The 16,161-nt window shown below is 43.0% G+C and overlaps 1 protein-coding gene across 5 annotated transcripts in view; it reads right to left on the bottom strand.

Annotated features, from left to right (window-relative positions):
- Window positions 1-16,161, bottom strand: part of LOC126248410 (synapse-associated protein 1) — a 339,042-nt gene that overhangs the window by 160,582 nt on the left and 162,299 nt on the right. For all 5 annotated transcript variants that reach the window (XM_049949366.1, XM_049949367.1, XM_049949370.1 and 2 more), the window contains exon 2: window positions 1,671-1,901. In XM_049949366.1, the coding sequence (XP_049805323.1) occupies window positions 1,671-1,901 (231 nt within the window). The remainder of the gene's footprint in view (window positions 1-1,670; window positions 1,902-16,161) is intronic.

Genomic DNA, 16,161 nt, shown 5'->3' with positions numbered 1-16,161 from the left:
ATTTATAGTGTTTAAAACACAGTTGGTATTAAATCACTTCCTCAAATTTTCCACTTCACAATGGAAACCCATAATTGATGTTAAGAACACTGCACAAGCATTTGCAAATGCCAATTTATCTCCATGTTTTACTCGGTCACAAGATATAGAAGACAACGAAGATCATCTTTCACTCTCCATGGTAAAATTTGTAACATAGTAATTTATTACACGCCCATCACTAAAAATACACAGAATCAAAACAAAACTGTTTCTGAAAGAAACCATTTACAAAACATGTGCAAAAGTAGTAACATGCTACAAAGCAAGATACTACAGGTAACGCAAACACTACTGCAGAACGTACAAGACCCTCAACACACAATCACAGGATTTAAATAATCTTTGATAATAAAGGTTGTAGAAATGCTTCTCAATACTGCCACTGTAAATTTGGAGGGCCATGCTACCATATTTCATTTCAACTCTCAGCATAAGCTTGCTACACACTATCATTTAGAGCAATCACAAGACCACTACAAGGCTGGTTTAGCTTGTAACTGACGAGTTATTTTTATAACTAACTAGAAAATCTGAAGAGAAATATGTAACACAGCTCAATTTCACATACACTTAATGCAGAGAAAACTGCACCAAATGCTTATTAGTTAATGGTAATGTTATATGAAAATGTAAGTTGAACAACATGTTAACAATGTGGTGGTTATGCTGGCCTTCTTTGTAAGTTGAGTGTTGATACATCTATGAACTGTTCCCCATTAGGCTCTAAGCAAACAGTGGTAAAGCAGATTAAGAAAATGGATACCAGCATCTGTAAAAATGTATAACTATAAAAGAAAGAAGTTATCTGAAACAGTGTCGTTAATGAGGTTGTAAAATTAAGAGAAAGAGCCATGAAGTGGTTTCACAGACCAATCAATTTTAGCTATGGTTCCATTTGTATACTAATCACAGATGTTTTATTACAATAACCAAATATGATCATGATTCATACTGTGCCATTTACTAGCTTAAATTTAAGCCAATAAATTCCTTCAAGTAGTACATGTGTAAACAAAGTTCCCAACGTCTTGCAATTTATGTGTAAGTTAAGCTGAGACCTGTTACATGTTTCAAAAGCTAATAAGCTTATGATGTATTTTTCCAGTACTGATTCAATGCATCATGACAATGAAAATTTCTCATTACTTGTAATTTTTTATTAATATGATTTTATAATTATGATATACATGTCTGCACCTTTGGCCATAATGTTAAGCTAGAACTATAAGAGTTCAGTGTCTAAACACTGAGGCCCTTAAAGATGTTTGACTAGCTCGGTTGAAACAGGAATGAGAGAAACTGGGTAGAAACATTAATTTTAGTTTATATTTATGAATTATGCTTTTTTTGTACTGGAAGTGGATGAGAAATGTTACGAAACTCGACAGAATGATAATCATAAACATATTGTTCCTGTGTTGCCACCTCACCTAACAACATATTATGCTTGTCTGATTTCGCACACTCTTTGGGACTGACGAATGAAACTTACAATTCAGATGATAACATCCAAATGAAACCAATGTTCTTTCATCCTACCTACTATAATGCATACTATACAATGTCAATTTATTTATTGTTCTTAATATTTGTACTAACATTCATGATGCTAATTAAAACCTACAAACCTGGAGTCATCATCTTCTTTGGTTTCTTGAGTTGTGTCCTGTGCTGGCTTCTCGGAAGTAGAAGTCTGCTGAGCAGGATCACTTGATTGATCTGATGGTTGCTGGCCAGTAGTTGCATTTGGGTCTGATGGGTCCCCCTTCCTTAGGCCTCCCAAAACACCAGACCCTAGCCAGCTAGTCATCTGGCTCTTTACATTCCCCAACATCTCCAGTTTGCTTCCTTTAGTCGGACTGCAAAGAATAAGGGAGTTTAATTAAAACTCAGTCTTTTCAGTGACTTCACTTCTTTAAGACAAAAACTCTTTCACATACTTCATTTATGCAGCACAGAAATTTTCTTATAAACAGAAATGATAGAAAATGAAAGATTTTTAATAGCAGTGGAATAGAAGTTAGCCATTAACATAAATGAACAGTGATTTTATTTGAATCATTTGGCCTACAACTTTTTACAGCCAATGACCTTTAGGAATTGGCCACAGCCTATAATAAATGACTATGTCATCATTTTGAGCTAATTAGAGGCATCATACAATTCCAGACAGCACAATGTTACCAACACACAATTACAGAATTAAAAGGTGATATCTTGCAGCCACCTAGCTTGGTACAAGAAACGAACAAAATGAAAGAGGTACTGAATATGGTCCTCAATGATGCCAATTGCGAACATGTCTTCTGAAGAAGTAGAGAATTTTCATCATATATTACATCAGAAAAAATTGAAAAAAATAGCAAAACATTATTTATACTGCATTTATCTTTAGCAGTAGGGCTACAATGAGAATGCTTCAAGAGGCCACATATGAACAAAATGAGTTTTGTATGTCTTGTTCAGTTTCTAAAAAACTTTATACGCTTTTCACTCTTCACAGTAACTTTTTACATGAAGGGTATGGAGTGACACACTAATCCTGTTACATGAACATGGATAAGCTTCTCCAGTTATCAATGAAACTTTGAAACAAAATTCCCATGTTACCACAGTCCTTGCCAAATAAATCATCCACCCCATGGGAAAGTGCACACTGTTGTGTAACTGAAAGACTAGAGCTGAGTGCCAGATCAGACCCCCCAGACTTATCCTTCCCAATAAGGTAAATGACTGGGTTTGGGTCCCAGTCTAACATATGCTTTTAATCTGTCCGGAAGTTTCACAGTTTATTTTCATCGTAACTTTCAGGTTTCTGTTACTCTTGTTACTATTAGAGTTCTTCCATGTACTGCACATATCCCACTCCTAGCTATTGTTGACACCAAAGTTTTTACTAGTAACATGAAAAAAATCTAGGATACCTCTTCTGAACTTCATTAAAACCAGAATCAAGATATGTAAATATGAAAGGCATATTTCAGCGACAAATTATTTTTGTTACTGTAAACAAGGTATACAGGAAGTCACAAGTGAATGTGTTTTGTCTCAAAGACTGGGAAGCAATTCTAAAAACAGCAGGCAACTATTAATTCATGGGTGTTACACTGATGTGTTAATGACTTGGGAGTTTCATATGAATAAAATTAGCTTGAAAGTATGCCCATTATGGTCATAATGAGGATGTAATGGGGCAGTAAATGCTGATACTGTAATATGGCCTAATTCATTCACACTTATTATACTATACCATAATGTGGGAGGAAAAGCAAAGGTTATACATACAACAAGTTTAGTGTGACTATAGAAGAAAGTTGTAAAATATACTATATATCTGCCTCTTAACCTCCCTCCTCCCCTCCCATTTTTAAACAGGACGAGCAGACAAATTTGAGAAAACGAAATATCTAGTCTGTGGAAAGGTACAATTACGTACTGTAGCTGGAAAGTAAAAGCAGAAATAAGTGTTATTAACATCTTTATACGAAATTTATTAAATTAAGAATATCATCAATACAGCGCTCATTCACTACAAAACGTTACCACTAGCAAAATACGAGTTTGACAATCTCTATTTAAATGAATATTTAGAAGCTAATCACCTAAGAGCAGACTTTTCCTAAAACATCGTTAATTACAATACGCATGCAGAGAAAAAAGTATGATAAAACGCTTAGGTACAATTGGTAAGTTATAATATCGTGACACGGCCACACAATAGGGTCTTGCTTATTTATTACACTTAACATGCAACAACGAAATGAGAATGGTTTTTGTTGTGTCAGTCAATAACTGCCTTCCGGGCACTACACTTACAGCATTTTAAAGCAAGAACCTAGCTACTAAAGCTAAACAACATGTTTATCAGTATCAAGAATTTACTTGATATCAGGAACAACAAACAGATGACCGATGAGTTAAATTCCTCTTCGTTTCCAAAGAAATAATTTAGTAGATAATTATCGTAACTGCAAAGAACTTCAAATCTTGAGATACTATAAGTACCTTTGCATTTATACATTATCCTGACAGTTCTGCTGATCTGTGAATGCTCTTTGCTGGTGTCTTACTCTCTTCGCAGTATTACAGAAACGTCGCAAATACAGGAAATTTCTCCCGTTCGAGAACTTTTTTACACCCTGTAACATCGTACACTACCGCCGTATCATTAATATAACAAAGACACGCACCTCAGTACTTTTGTTTAGCACCTGAGAAACAGTATAGCTTCTCCAATATACCAGCGTATCAATATAGTGTATAAATAGAAAAATGTATTTTCAGTTTTGTGGAGATTTAGTGATTCATCGAAACAAAATTAGCAGGGTTTTCACAAAGAAATGTTAATAAGGGAGTTTGGTTTTGGTTTCTGTGCGTTTTTTTTTTTTTTTTTTTTGAAAAGTGAAATAGGAGACACTTTAAACAGGACACAGTAGGTACCTCAAGTACTGCAGGCTCTTTTTACCTTAAGCAAAAAATTAATTTGTCTGCTGAAATAAAATTGTTTTTGTTCTTTGTGCATGCCTGTGTATGTGCGGACGCCCGCCCCCTTGTAAGCTGCCTCTGAGCGACACTTGAAATACCAGCTGCTACTGGCCAAGTATGCCATTTTGTCACATTCTGGTGGCAAACTTTTGAGTACGTTCCGTTCTACAATATTTTTGGTGTAATATGTACAGGGTGGGGCAAATAAAAGTGGCCTGGAGAACACAGTTCCACGGTACCATGAAAAACAGCAGAGTAAAGATACAGTACTAACCCGACAACAGCAGGTGTTGAAAGTGACCACAGTTCATCTCTTGGCACTTTTGGTTCCTGATCAGCAAGTTTCTGAAGGCAGGTGGAAGCTGGACTGCTGAATTACTGCTGTCTCATCCGAAATGTTCTGCTACAGTTTTTGAAGACTATAAGGAGTGTTGCTATACATCTTACACTTGAGGGATCCCCTCACAAAGTAATCGCACACTGACAGATCAAGTGACCTAGGTGACCAGACAGGGCTGCAACCAGACTTCCCTCTGCTAAGAACTCAATCAGTTTTGAAGATTGCGTATATGTGCTGCATCGGCAGTTGCTCCATCCTGTTGTATACAACCACAGAGGGTGTGGTTATATGCATAGATTCACGTCCAATAGTATCCACTCGTCCGGGCCACTTATTTGCCCAACCCCGTGTAAAGGGCGGTCATATGGAAAGGAGACAGGTGGGTAAAAGGTAGTATACCTTTTATTATTTCAAAACTAATCGTTGTAACTGTTAGTATGTGTACCTCACTGTGAGACTAGACGGTCGGTGCCTGCATGGGGAAATGTCTGCGGTTGCCTATGCAACTATGATTGTACCAAGGTGTGCACCTCTTCGTCTGAAGCAAACAGACGGCCACGAATGTCTTTTATCAAACTACAAACATACAGAGGTATCGGGACTGTATGGAGGATGTGTAAGGGATTTCCGGCGAAATTCCGTATCGTGCTCTAAACAATCTTGTCAACAGATGGGCCGGCTCATCAACGTTGTTTCCTCTACGCAACAGAAGTTTTGATGGGTAGCCCTTACACATGCCCCGTACAGTCCCGATGCCTCCCATTGCGGTTTCCATATAATTGGAGTTTGGAGCCACGAAGAAAGACAAGGTGGTGCACGTCTGGGAACAACTGTGGCTCTGTACGCAATCGGAAACATTTTTCCGCGGAGCCTTTGATCTTTTATCTCACAGCACGATACATCTACTAACAGTTAAGGCAATTAATTTTGAAACAGTTTAGATACCTCTCTCTCTCTCTCTCTCTCTCTCTCTCTCTCTCTCTCTCTCTCATTTGACTGCCCCGTTGCCAGCCATGGAATTAGATCTACTGTAAGAGGGTCCGAATAATTGCATATTTTATTCTATACGAAAAAGTCCTTAAATAATTATGTATCACACACATTACACGAGAATTCCTCCTTTATGAAGGAAATGGGTCGTGATGGGCGACAATGTTTACAATAGATAGCGATTCTGTTGCCTACCAATTATTTGCAAACCAGTAATGTACTTAATTTCACTGCGTGTGTGGAGTGTCCTTCCGTTCAAACCACGGATCCAGAGGGATAAATAATTATGTTTCGTTTGTGGGGCGCTCAACTGCGCGGGCATTAGCACCCGTACAACGTCCCACTTTTTACACAATCCAGTCTAGTCACTGTCACGAATGAGTATGATGAGGACAACACATACACCCAGATCCCGGACAGAGAAAATCTCCAACCCGACCGAGAATTGAGCCTGGGACCCCAAGATCCAGAGGCAGCAACGCTAGCCAATAGACCACGAGCTGCGGACATCCAGAGGGAGAAAGGAAACAGTACTTAATATTTACCTTCAGGTGAATTGATTACATTGTATTTTCTTGTCGTTACATTTCAAAAACGTGCCCCATCTTTGAAATGAATACCTCGAGAGACACACATCTTACGAGAAAACTATTTCATTAACTTCTCATGGCTGTGGTTCACAGTCGTGTAGAAATTTTTAAGAACGTTATATTCGCCACTGACTGTAGAAAATTTTTTTTGTTCACAACTGCAATTTTGGCCTTACGGTCATCGTCAAGTGGTGTACTTCCGACGACTGTCATCGTCGTACTGGCCTATAATGTTTAAATGCGAACTAAGGTGGTTGAAGCGAACTGTTTATATACGAACAACAACAGTGGTTCACTGGTATTGGTGTTTAGGATGTCAACATTTGTAAAATTTTGTTTAATTCGTATCGTTTTCACGACATTCAGTCCCACTGTATTCTTACAATTGTAAGGCTCTCATACGACGATGATATGTGTACGTATTTTCATTGTTGACATGGGCTGAAGCATAGTCGTCAACAGTGCAGCACTTGGTTCAAATGGCTCTGAGCACTATGGGACTTATCTGTGGTCATCAGTCCCCTAGAACTTAGAACTACTTAAACCTAACTAACCTAAGGACATCACACACATCCATGCCCGAGGCAGGATTCGAACCTGCGACCGTAGCAGTCGCACAGTTCCGGACTGCGCGCCTAGAACCGCGAGACCACCGCGGCCGGCAGCAGCACTTGATAATGGGCTTAATCCCTGCAATACAAAGGGCTGCATACCTTACGTCCACCTTTTGAAAATGGTATCTAGTGAGTTACTTTATATTTTAAAACTTTGAAAAAATGTTTTTGTTTTTAATGAATTCTTCTACCAGATTCCATACATCTTTTAAATTTTTCAGTTAAACTGAATCACAAACTGAAGTCTACAGTGAATTTTATTCAGTATTTTCAGGTTTAGGACCTTTCTTGACCATCAGACGCCGCGCGGGAGTACCCGAACGGTCTCGGGCGTTGCAGTCATGGACTGTGCGGCTCGTCCCGGCGGCGGTTCGAGTCCTCCCTCGGGTGTGTGTGTGTGTGTGTGTGTGTGTGTGTGTGTGTGTGTGTGTGTGTCCTTAGGATAATTTAGGTTAAGGAGTGTGTAAGCTTAGGGACGGATGACCTTAGCAGTTAAGTCCCATAGGATTTCACACACATTTGAACATTTGTTTTACTCATCAGACGCTCTTTAGGAAGTATGTTGCGAGTAAAAATCAACAAAAATGAACGAAATTTCCCTTTTTAAAATCTTTTTGTTGTGGTAATGAAATATCTCCAGCTTGGTTGTACATGTTATTGAAAATACATTGATTGGCGATTTATCTGGTAATAAATATGCAACCACTCGCTTTTTTACGATTTATTGAACCATTAACACGTTTTCGAATCACTGCAGGCCCATCATCAGATGGAGGTGTTACAAGATGATGATGATGATGATGATGATTATTTAAGGTGAAGCGCGCTCGACATCGTGGTCATCAGCGCGCTGACGAAAAGTCAGCATGCTAATCTCATGGGTGGGGACGAAGGCTGTCACCACATGCGCAGCAGTTTATAATGTATTAAAGTCTGCCTCCCTTCCCCACCAATTTAGGGATGAGGCCTGACGGTTCACAAAATTTCACCACTCTTAACACTGGTATCAGTATCTGCGAGGATGGTGGGCAGATTTCCATCGAGGTTGAGGGCTGCCCTAATATCAATATACAGGACAAACGTAACCACAATATGCCGAACAGAGTGGCACGTCACGAACTTCACTGAGTGGTGGATCCTCCCGCCGGAGGAGGAAGCAATGTGTTAAAGGGCCATGCCCGACGCGCAGTCTGCTAAGCAGAACTTCCTTGCAGCGGTGAAGCTGGCACGAAGTCCGCCATGCTTTTGTGGTCAATTTGAGTGGCCGCTGTTTGTTGTCTGATACCTGCAACCATTCAGTCTCCCACTGATGCATGATACGTCTGTCAGGAAATGAGATGATGGCTTGCAAGAGAGGATGGAACATTGATGGACAGCACTACTCCAACATGCTTCCTTGGCGGCGCTGTCGGTCATGTTGCTGTGTGTCCCAATGTGGCCAGGTACCCAGCAAAAGATCACCTCCTTGCCACGGTGTTGGAGCCACTGTAAGGAGTCATGGATGAGCTGAATCAGCGGGTCTACTGAATAAATTTTGTGAAGTTCTTGCACTGCAATAAGCGAGTCGGAACAGAGAAGAAACCTTGTACGGTGATGTCTATGAATCCTCTCCAGTGCCATCAGAATGACATATAATTCAGCATCATAATTTGTAAATTGTTCCGGAAGACGCACTTTAAAAACCCTATCTGGGAAAACAGCAGAACAACCGAGGACATTCTCTTGCAGGGATCCATCTGTATAAACAACTATAAAACTGTGGTACGTACTTAAAATTGACGAAAACAATGTTGTAAAAACAAAATCTGGAGTACAAGTTTCCTTGTGCTGTATCACGCTTAAAATCACATTGGGCCTCTGAAGACGCAATGCGCTCCATACCTGGCTGTGTACGAGGTGCGGCTAGAAAAAAACCGGACTAATGCTGGAAAAAACAATTATTTACAATTTCATGTTATCTCCTTCAATGTACTCTCCTCCTCGGTCTCTACACCACTCCATACGAATTTTCCACTGTTCATAGCAATGCTGCAGATCATTTTCGGTAAGTCCATACATCACTTCCGTCGCTTTTTCTTTTACTGCTTCAACAGTCTCAAATCTAGTTCTTTTCAAAGCTGACTTGACTTTAGGGAAAAGAAAAAAGTCACAGGGGGCCAAATCAGGTGAGCAGGGTGGATAATCTAAGATGGGAATGTTGTGTTTTGCCAAAAACGTCTTCACTGACAACGCACTGTGAGCTGGGGCATTCTCTTGGTGAAGGATCCATGACTTTTTTTCTCCACAAATCGTTCCGTTTTCTCCGTACTCGCTCACGTAGGGTAGCCAGGACGCTAATGTAGTAATGCTGATTCACTGTTTGTCCCTCTGGTACCCAATCAATGTGCACAATCCCTTTGATGTCAAAAAAAAAAAAAAAACAATCATCATTGCCTTGAATTTCGATTTTGACATTCGTGCTTTTTTTTGTCGTGGAGAACCAGGAGTTTTCCAATGCATCGATTGGCGTTTAGTTTCGGGATCGTAAGTAAAAAACCACGATTCATCGCAAGTAATAACATTTTGTAAGAAGGTGGGATCACTTTCAATGTTTTCCAGGATGTCAGAACAAATCATTCTTCGGCGTTCCTTCTGTTCAATTGTGAGACACTTTGGAACCATTTTTGAACACACTTTGTTCATGTTGAAACTTTCATGAAGAATCTGCCTAACACTTTCCTTGTCAACTCCTGTTAACTCAGACACTGCTCTGATTGTTAAACGGCAATCTTGTCGGACAAGTTTACCGATTTTTTCAATGTTTGCATCAGTTTTTGCTGACAATGGTCTGCCAGTGCGAGTGTCATCACTGGTGTCTTCGCGGCCATCTTTAAATCGTTTAAACCACTCAAACACTTGTGTTCGCGATAAACAATCATCGCCGTACACTTGTAACATTACAGACGTTTCACTTGCAGATTTTCCTAGTTTGAAACAAAATTTGATGTTAACACGCTGTTCTTTCTGTACACTCAACATTTTCCGACGCACAGACAAAACGTCAACTACTTAAAACAGACGCCACGGGCAGACTGAGTGCAGGAGGCAGATGAAACTCGAGCAGTAGGCGGAGCGAGAGTCACGTGACAGGCCACGCGACTTTCAGCCTTATTGCATTCGTTTTATTGTTTCACCAGTACTAGTCCGGTTTTTTTCTAGCCACACCTCGTATTTTGATGCCTGATAGATCCAGATCCTTGAGACAGTCTGTTGCACGTATCCTAACTGGCTTGGTCGCATGGGGCCGATTCCTGAACAGCTGTTCAAAGGTGGGTTGGACCACTGAACTAAATGTCAACGACTGAGGTGACGCGGAGATTTTCAGCATCTGTCGAGCCAAAAGGATACGTCGCCGAATTCAAAGTGGTGGTTCACCAACCTCTGCACACAGACTCTGAACTAGACTGGTCCGAAACGCTCCAGTACATATCCGAATGCCCTCTTGGTGGACAGCATCTAACTAATATCTTGAGGTAGGACGGGCGAGCAAATGGCTCTGAGCACTATGGAACTTAAAATCTATGGTGATCAGTCCCCTAGAACTTAGAACTACTTAAACCGAACTAACCTAAGGACATCACACAACACCCAGTCATCACGAGGCAGAGAAAATCCCTGACCCCGCCGGGAATCGAACCCGGGCGCGGGAAGCGAGAACGCTACTGCAAGACCACGAGCTGCGGACGGGCGAGCAGATCCGTAGACCACGCTGCCACTGTCTAAAGGTAATTGAACAAATGCCCCATAAAACTGCAGGAGGCGAGACCTGTCAGCTCACCATCTTTTTCCACCAAGGCATTTCAAAATATTCTATGACTGGGAGCCCTTTGTTCGTATGTCTTTCGGGTGTGTGAGCCTAGTTAATTTAGAGTCAAATAATAAACCCAAAGAGCGCACAGTGTCTTGAAAACGTAAAATATTGTCCCCCATTGTGAGCAGCTGTTGCTTAAAACTTCGACGAGAACGGTTAATATTGACAGATTATGTCTTCTCTGGTGCGCTGTTCCAAGTACATTATCTTGTGGACCAAGTGTAGCAAGATGTAGTGCTGATGAGCCTGCAGTGGCTCGGAAACATGTTCATGGTTGAATAAATCGTAAAAAAGCGACTGGTTGCATATTTATTACCAGATGAATCGTCAATTTAAATCACAGTCGCAGTTCATCATCCACAGTGGATATAATGAAAATACACTGGTGTTGCTAAAAGTGTCGTAAAAAAACCTTTCAGGTTCTGGGTCCTACTTACACATCAGTATTACTTTAAAAAGTATGTTAGTAATATAAGTCAACAAAAATCAACGTACTGTGTTGTATTTTAACTTTTTTAGGGTGGGGATAAAGTAACTCCCCATCTTTGGTGATGTGCGTTATACATTGAAGCGCCAGAGAAACTGGTATAGGCATGCTTATTCAAATACAGAGATCAGGCAGAATACGGCGCTACGGTCGATAACGCCTATATAAGGCAACAAGTGCGTGGCGCAGCTGTTGGATCAGTTACTGCTACTACAATGGCGGGTTATCTGGATTTAATGGAGCTTGAACGTGGTGTTATAGCCGGCGCACGAGCGATGGTACACAGCATCTCCGAAAAGGTGATGAAGTAGGGATTGTCCCGTGCGACCATTTCACGAGTGTACCGTGAATATCAGGAATCCGGTGAAACATCAAATCTCCGACACCCCTGCGGCCGGAGAAATGTCCTGTAAGAACGGGATTAAAGATGTCTGAAGAGAATCGTTCAAAGTAACTAAAATGCAACCCTTCCGCAAATTGCTGCACATTTCAGTGTGAGCCATCAACGAGTTTCAACGTGCGAACCACTCAAAGAAACATCATCGACATGGGCTTTCAGAGCTGAAGACCCACTCGTGTACCTAGCCTGGGCCCGTCAACACCAACATTGGGCTGCTGGTGTCTGGAAACATGTTGCCTGCTGGGACGAGTCTCATTTCAAATTGTTTCGAGCGTATCGACGTGTACTGATATGGAGACAACGTCATGGACCCAATATGTCAGCAGCTGACTGTTGAAGCTGGTGGAGGGTCCGTAATGGTGCGGCGCGTGTGCAGTTGGAGTGATGTGTCCAGCTACGACTCTGACAGGGCACGTACGTATGCATCCTATCTGATCACCTGCATCCATTCATGTCCATTGTGCTTTCCGAGGGATTTAGGCTATTCGACAATGCGACACCCCACACGTCCAGAATTGCTACAGAGTGGCTCCAAAACACCCTTCCGAGTTTAAACACTTCCGCTGGCCACCAAACTCCCCAGACATGAACATTATTGAGCATATCTAGGACGCTTTGCAACGTGCTGTTCAGAAGAGATGTCCACCCTCCTCCTCTTACGGATTTATGGACAGCCCTGCAGGATTCATGTTGTCAATTCCTGCGGCACTACTTCAGATATCAGTGGAGTCCATGCCAAGTCGTGTTGCGTCACTTCTGCGTGCTCGCGGGGTCCCTACACGATATCAGGCAGATGTACCAGTTTCACGGGCTCTTCAGTGTAGAAAATGCGTTGGTCAGTTGCTAGGGTTAATGCCGAAATTGCAAAACCTGTTGCAGACATAGGGGGATAACAAGTCAACCCTAACATTTTCATTTTGAGTAGCACTGCAATCGTTGAAAATGGAGTTAACTTCATTTTTGATTACAGACCCCTGTTTCAATTGCACGCGATAATAAAGAAATTCATTAAAACACAGTGCAGACTGATGGCATTAGCTTTTTCTGATGAGGACCACGAAGAGACTGTACCAGTGGACGTTCCACACCATGGGTCCTTGATAGAGGTTGTTTTTGACTACTTGATGCTTCGTCTGCACGGTGCAACACGTGAAGGTAACAAATGCGTAGCTTTTTAACAAGAGCGTACGCTGCACCAACACCAGCGATGTCGCAAGCAACTGTGTCGAAGTTCACCAACAGGTTTTACGCGCACGTAGCAAAGCGTTGGTAGTGAGCAGGCAAAATCCCCATACAGTCAATAAGAAAGTAATCAAGGCCACCTGATGTACATGAAGTACGCTCGCGGGTGGGAATACGCAAATTTCATATCTAAATACTATAAAAACCACTCAAATTCATGGTAGAGATTACTTAGCGCTGCACAGGGTCCGGCAAAAAGACCTCCCGTATTTCCTAAGATAGTTACAAAGAAAGAAAGAAAGATACAGAGAAAATATTGTGATTTCTGTACAATAGGTACTACAAGTTACATTAGCCGGTTTTAAAAATTATGTCCGGTAAACGACAGCCTCCATTACCGACACATTGATAAAGGCCGGCCGCGGTGGTCTAGCGGTTCTAGGCGCTCAGTCAGGAACCGCGCGACTGTTACGGTCGCAGGTTCGAATCCTACCTCGGGCATGGATGTGTGTGATGTCCTTAGGTTAGTTAGGTTTAAGTAGTTCTAAGTTGTAGGGGGCTTATGACCACAGATGTTAAGTCCCATAGTGCTCAGAGCCATTTGAACCATTGATAAAGCCTTCCTGGAAGTTACCCATAGTTTTCCCGTGTCATTTCCTGTGGAATTTTGTGTTTTTTTTTTTTTTTTTTTTTGTGGTTTTCGGGCGCACAACTTCAATGGTCATTAGCGCCCTGACTACTCTAAGAATGCACCGCGAGGCACAAGTTGACAACAACAACTAAAAGGGAAAACACAATAAAAGACAGACTGACAGGCATAGGATTAAAAAACATCATCAAATGTCCTTAGCGAGGTTTGTCAAATTGATAAAACAAAGAACACGAGCAGCTGCTCGTGGGTCATCCGCTAAAATGGCATCTAAAGTAGTAGGCAGGTTAAGATCGAGGCGCAGTGTTTTAAGATCGGGACAGGACATTAAAATGTGACGAACCGTCAGCAAGTGCCCACATGGGCAGAACGGCGCCGGCGCAGCCGTCAGCAGATGGCGATGGCTGAACCGGCAGTGTCCAATTCTTAACCTTGCTAAAACGACCTCCTCCCGCCGAGAAAGGCGTGAGGAGGACGTCCAAGCCACGGGAAGAGGTTTTAAGGCCCGAAGCTTGTTGTCGGTAAGTGCAGCCCAATCGGCATGCCACAGCGACACAACGCGCCGACAAATGACCCTGCTAAAATCGGACGAAGGGACACAACAAGAAGCTGTCCGAGGCTGGAGGACCGCAGCCTTGGCCGCGGCATCTGCAGCTTCGTTCCCAGGGATACCGACATGGCCAGGAACCCACATAAAGCTAACCGGCGTACCGACGTCCACCAGCTGCTGAAGAGAGCGTTGGATCCGGTGTACGAAAGGGTGAACCGGGTACGGATCACTGAGGCTCTGGATGGCGCTCAGGGAATCTGAGCAGATGACATAAGCAGAATGTCGGTGGCGGCAGATGTACAGAACAGCCTGGTAGAGGGCAAAGAGCTCAGCTGTGAAGACCGAACAATGGCCATGGAGCCGGTATTGGAAACTTTGTGCCCCGACAATAAAGGAACACCCGACCCCGTCATTGGTCTTAGAGCCATCTGTATAAATGAAAGTCATGTTGTTGAACTTCGAACGAAGTTCCAAAAAACGGGAGTGGTAGACCGAACCGGGGGTGACCTCTTTTGGGAGCGAGCTGAGGTCGAGGTGAACGCGGACCTGAGCCTGGAGCCAAGGTGGCGTGCGGCTCTCGCCCACTCGAAAGGTTGCAGGGAGTGAAAAATGAAGGTGTTGAAGGAGGCGACGAAAGCGAACTCCAGGGGGTAGCAAGGCAGAGACATACAACCCGTATTGAAGGTCAAGAGAGTCGTCAAAAAAGGAACGATAAGAAGGATGGTCGGGCATTGACAGTAGCCGACAGGCATACCGACAAAGCAGTATATCGCGCCGGTAGGTGAGTGGCAATTCGCCAGCGTCAGCATGAAGACTCTCTACGGGACTGGTATAAAATGCTCCGATCGCAAGTCGTAAACCCCGATGTTGTATGGAGTTGAGGCGGCGTAAGATGGATGGCCGTGCAGAGGAGTATACGAAGCTCCCATAATCCAGCTTGGAGCGGACGATCGACCGATATAGACGAAGTAGGACGGTTCGATCCGCTCCCCACGACATACCACTGAGAACACGGAGGACATTTAAAGAACGGGTACAACGGGCGGCCAAATATGACACATGTGGAGACCAGCTAAGTTTCCTGTCAAAGGTAAGGCCTAAAAATTTGATTGTCTCCACGAGTGGGAGAGCAACGGGACCGAGTCGTAAGGACGGTGGGAGAAACTCTTTGTAGCGCCAGAAGTTAATACAGACCGTCTTCTCGGCAGAAAAACGGAAGCCATTGGCGACACTCCAGGAGTAAAGACGGTCAAGAGAACGCTGAAGACAGCGCTCCAAGACACGTGGACACTGCGCGCTGCAATAGATGGTAAAATCGTCCACGAAAAGGGAGCCTGATACATCAGCTGGGAGGCAATCCATTATTGGATTGATCGCGATGGCGAAGAGAGCGACGCTCAAAACTGAGCCCTGTGGCACCCCATTCTCCTGGCGAAAGGTGTCGGACAGGACAGAACCCACACGTACCCGAAACTGTCGATCCATTAAAAAGGAACGAATAAAAAGAGGGAGGCGACCGCGAAAGCCCCACGTATGCATGGTGCGGAGAATGCCCGCCCTCCAACAGGTGTCGTAAGCCTTCTCCAAATCAAAGAACACAGCCGCGGTCGGGCGCTTCCGCAAGAAGTTATTCATGATGAAGGTCGACAAGGTAACCAGATGGTCGACAGCAGAGCGGCGCCTTCGAAATCCACATTGTACATTGGTAAGTAGGCGGCGAGACTCGAGCAGCCAAACCAATCGAGAGTTAACCATTCGCTCCATCACTTTACAGACACAGCTGGTAAGCGAGATAGGTCGATAACTGGAAGGCAAGTGCCTGTCCTTCCCCGGCTTAGGAATCGGGACAACAATAGACTCGCGCCAGCATGCGGGAACATGTCCCTGAATCCAGATGCGATTGTATGTACGAAGAAGAAAACCTTTACCCGCAGGAGAAAGGTTCTTCAGCATCTGAATATGAATAGAATCAGGCCCTGGAG

Source organism: Schistocerca nitens, chromosome 3, assembly GCF_023898315.1.
Source record: "Schistocerca nitens isolate TAMUIC-IGC-003100 chromosome 3, iqSchNite1.1, whole genome shotgun sequence".
Lineage (NCBI taxonomy): Eukaryota > Metazoa > Arthropoda > Insecta > Orthoptera > Acrididae > Schistocerca > Schistocerca nitens.
Note: the sequence above shows the minus strand (reverse complement) of the source record. Positions and strands in the feature narration are given on the sequence as shown.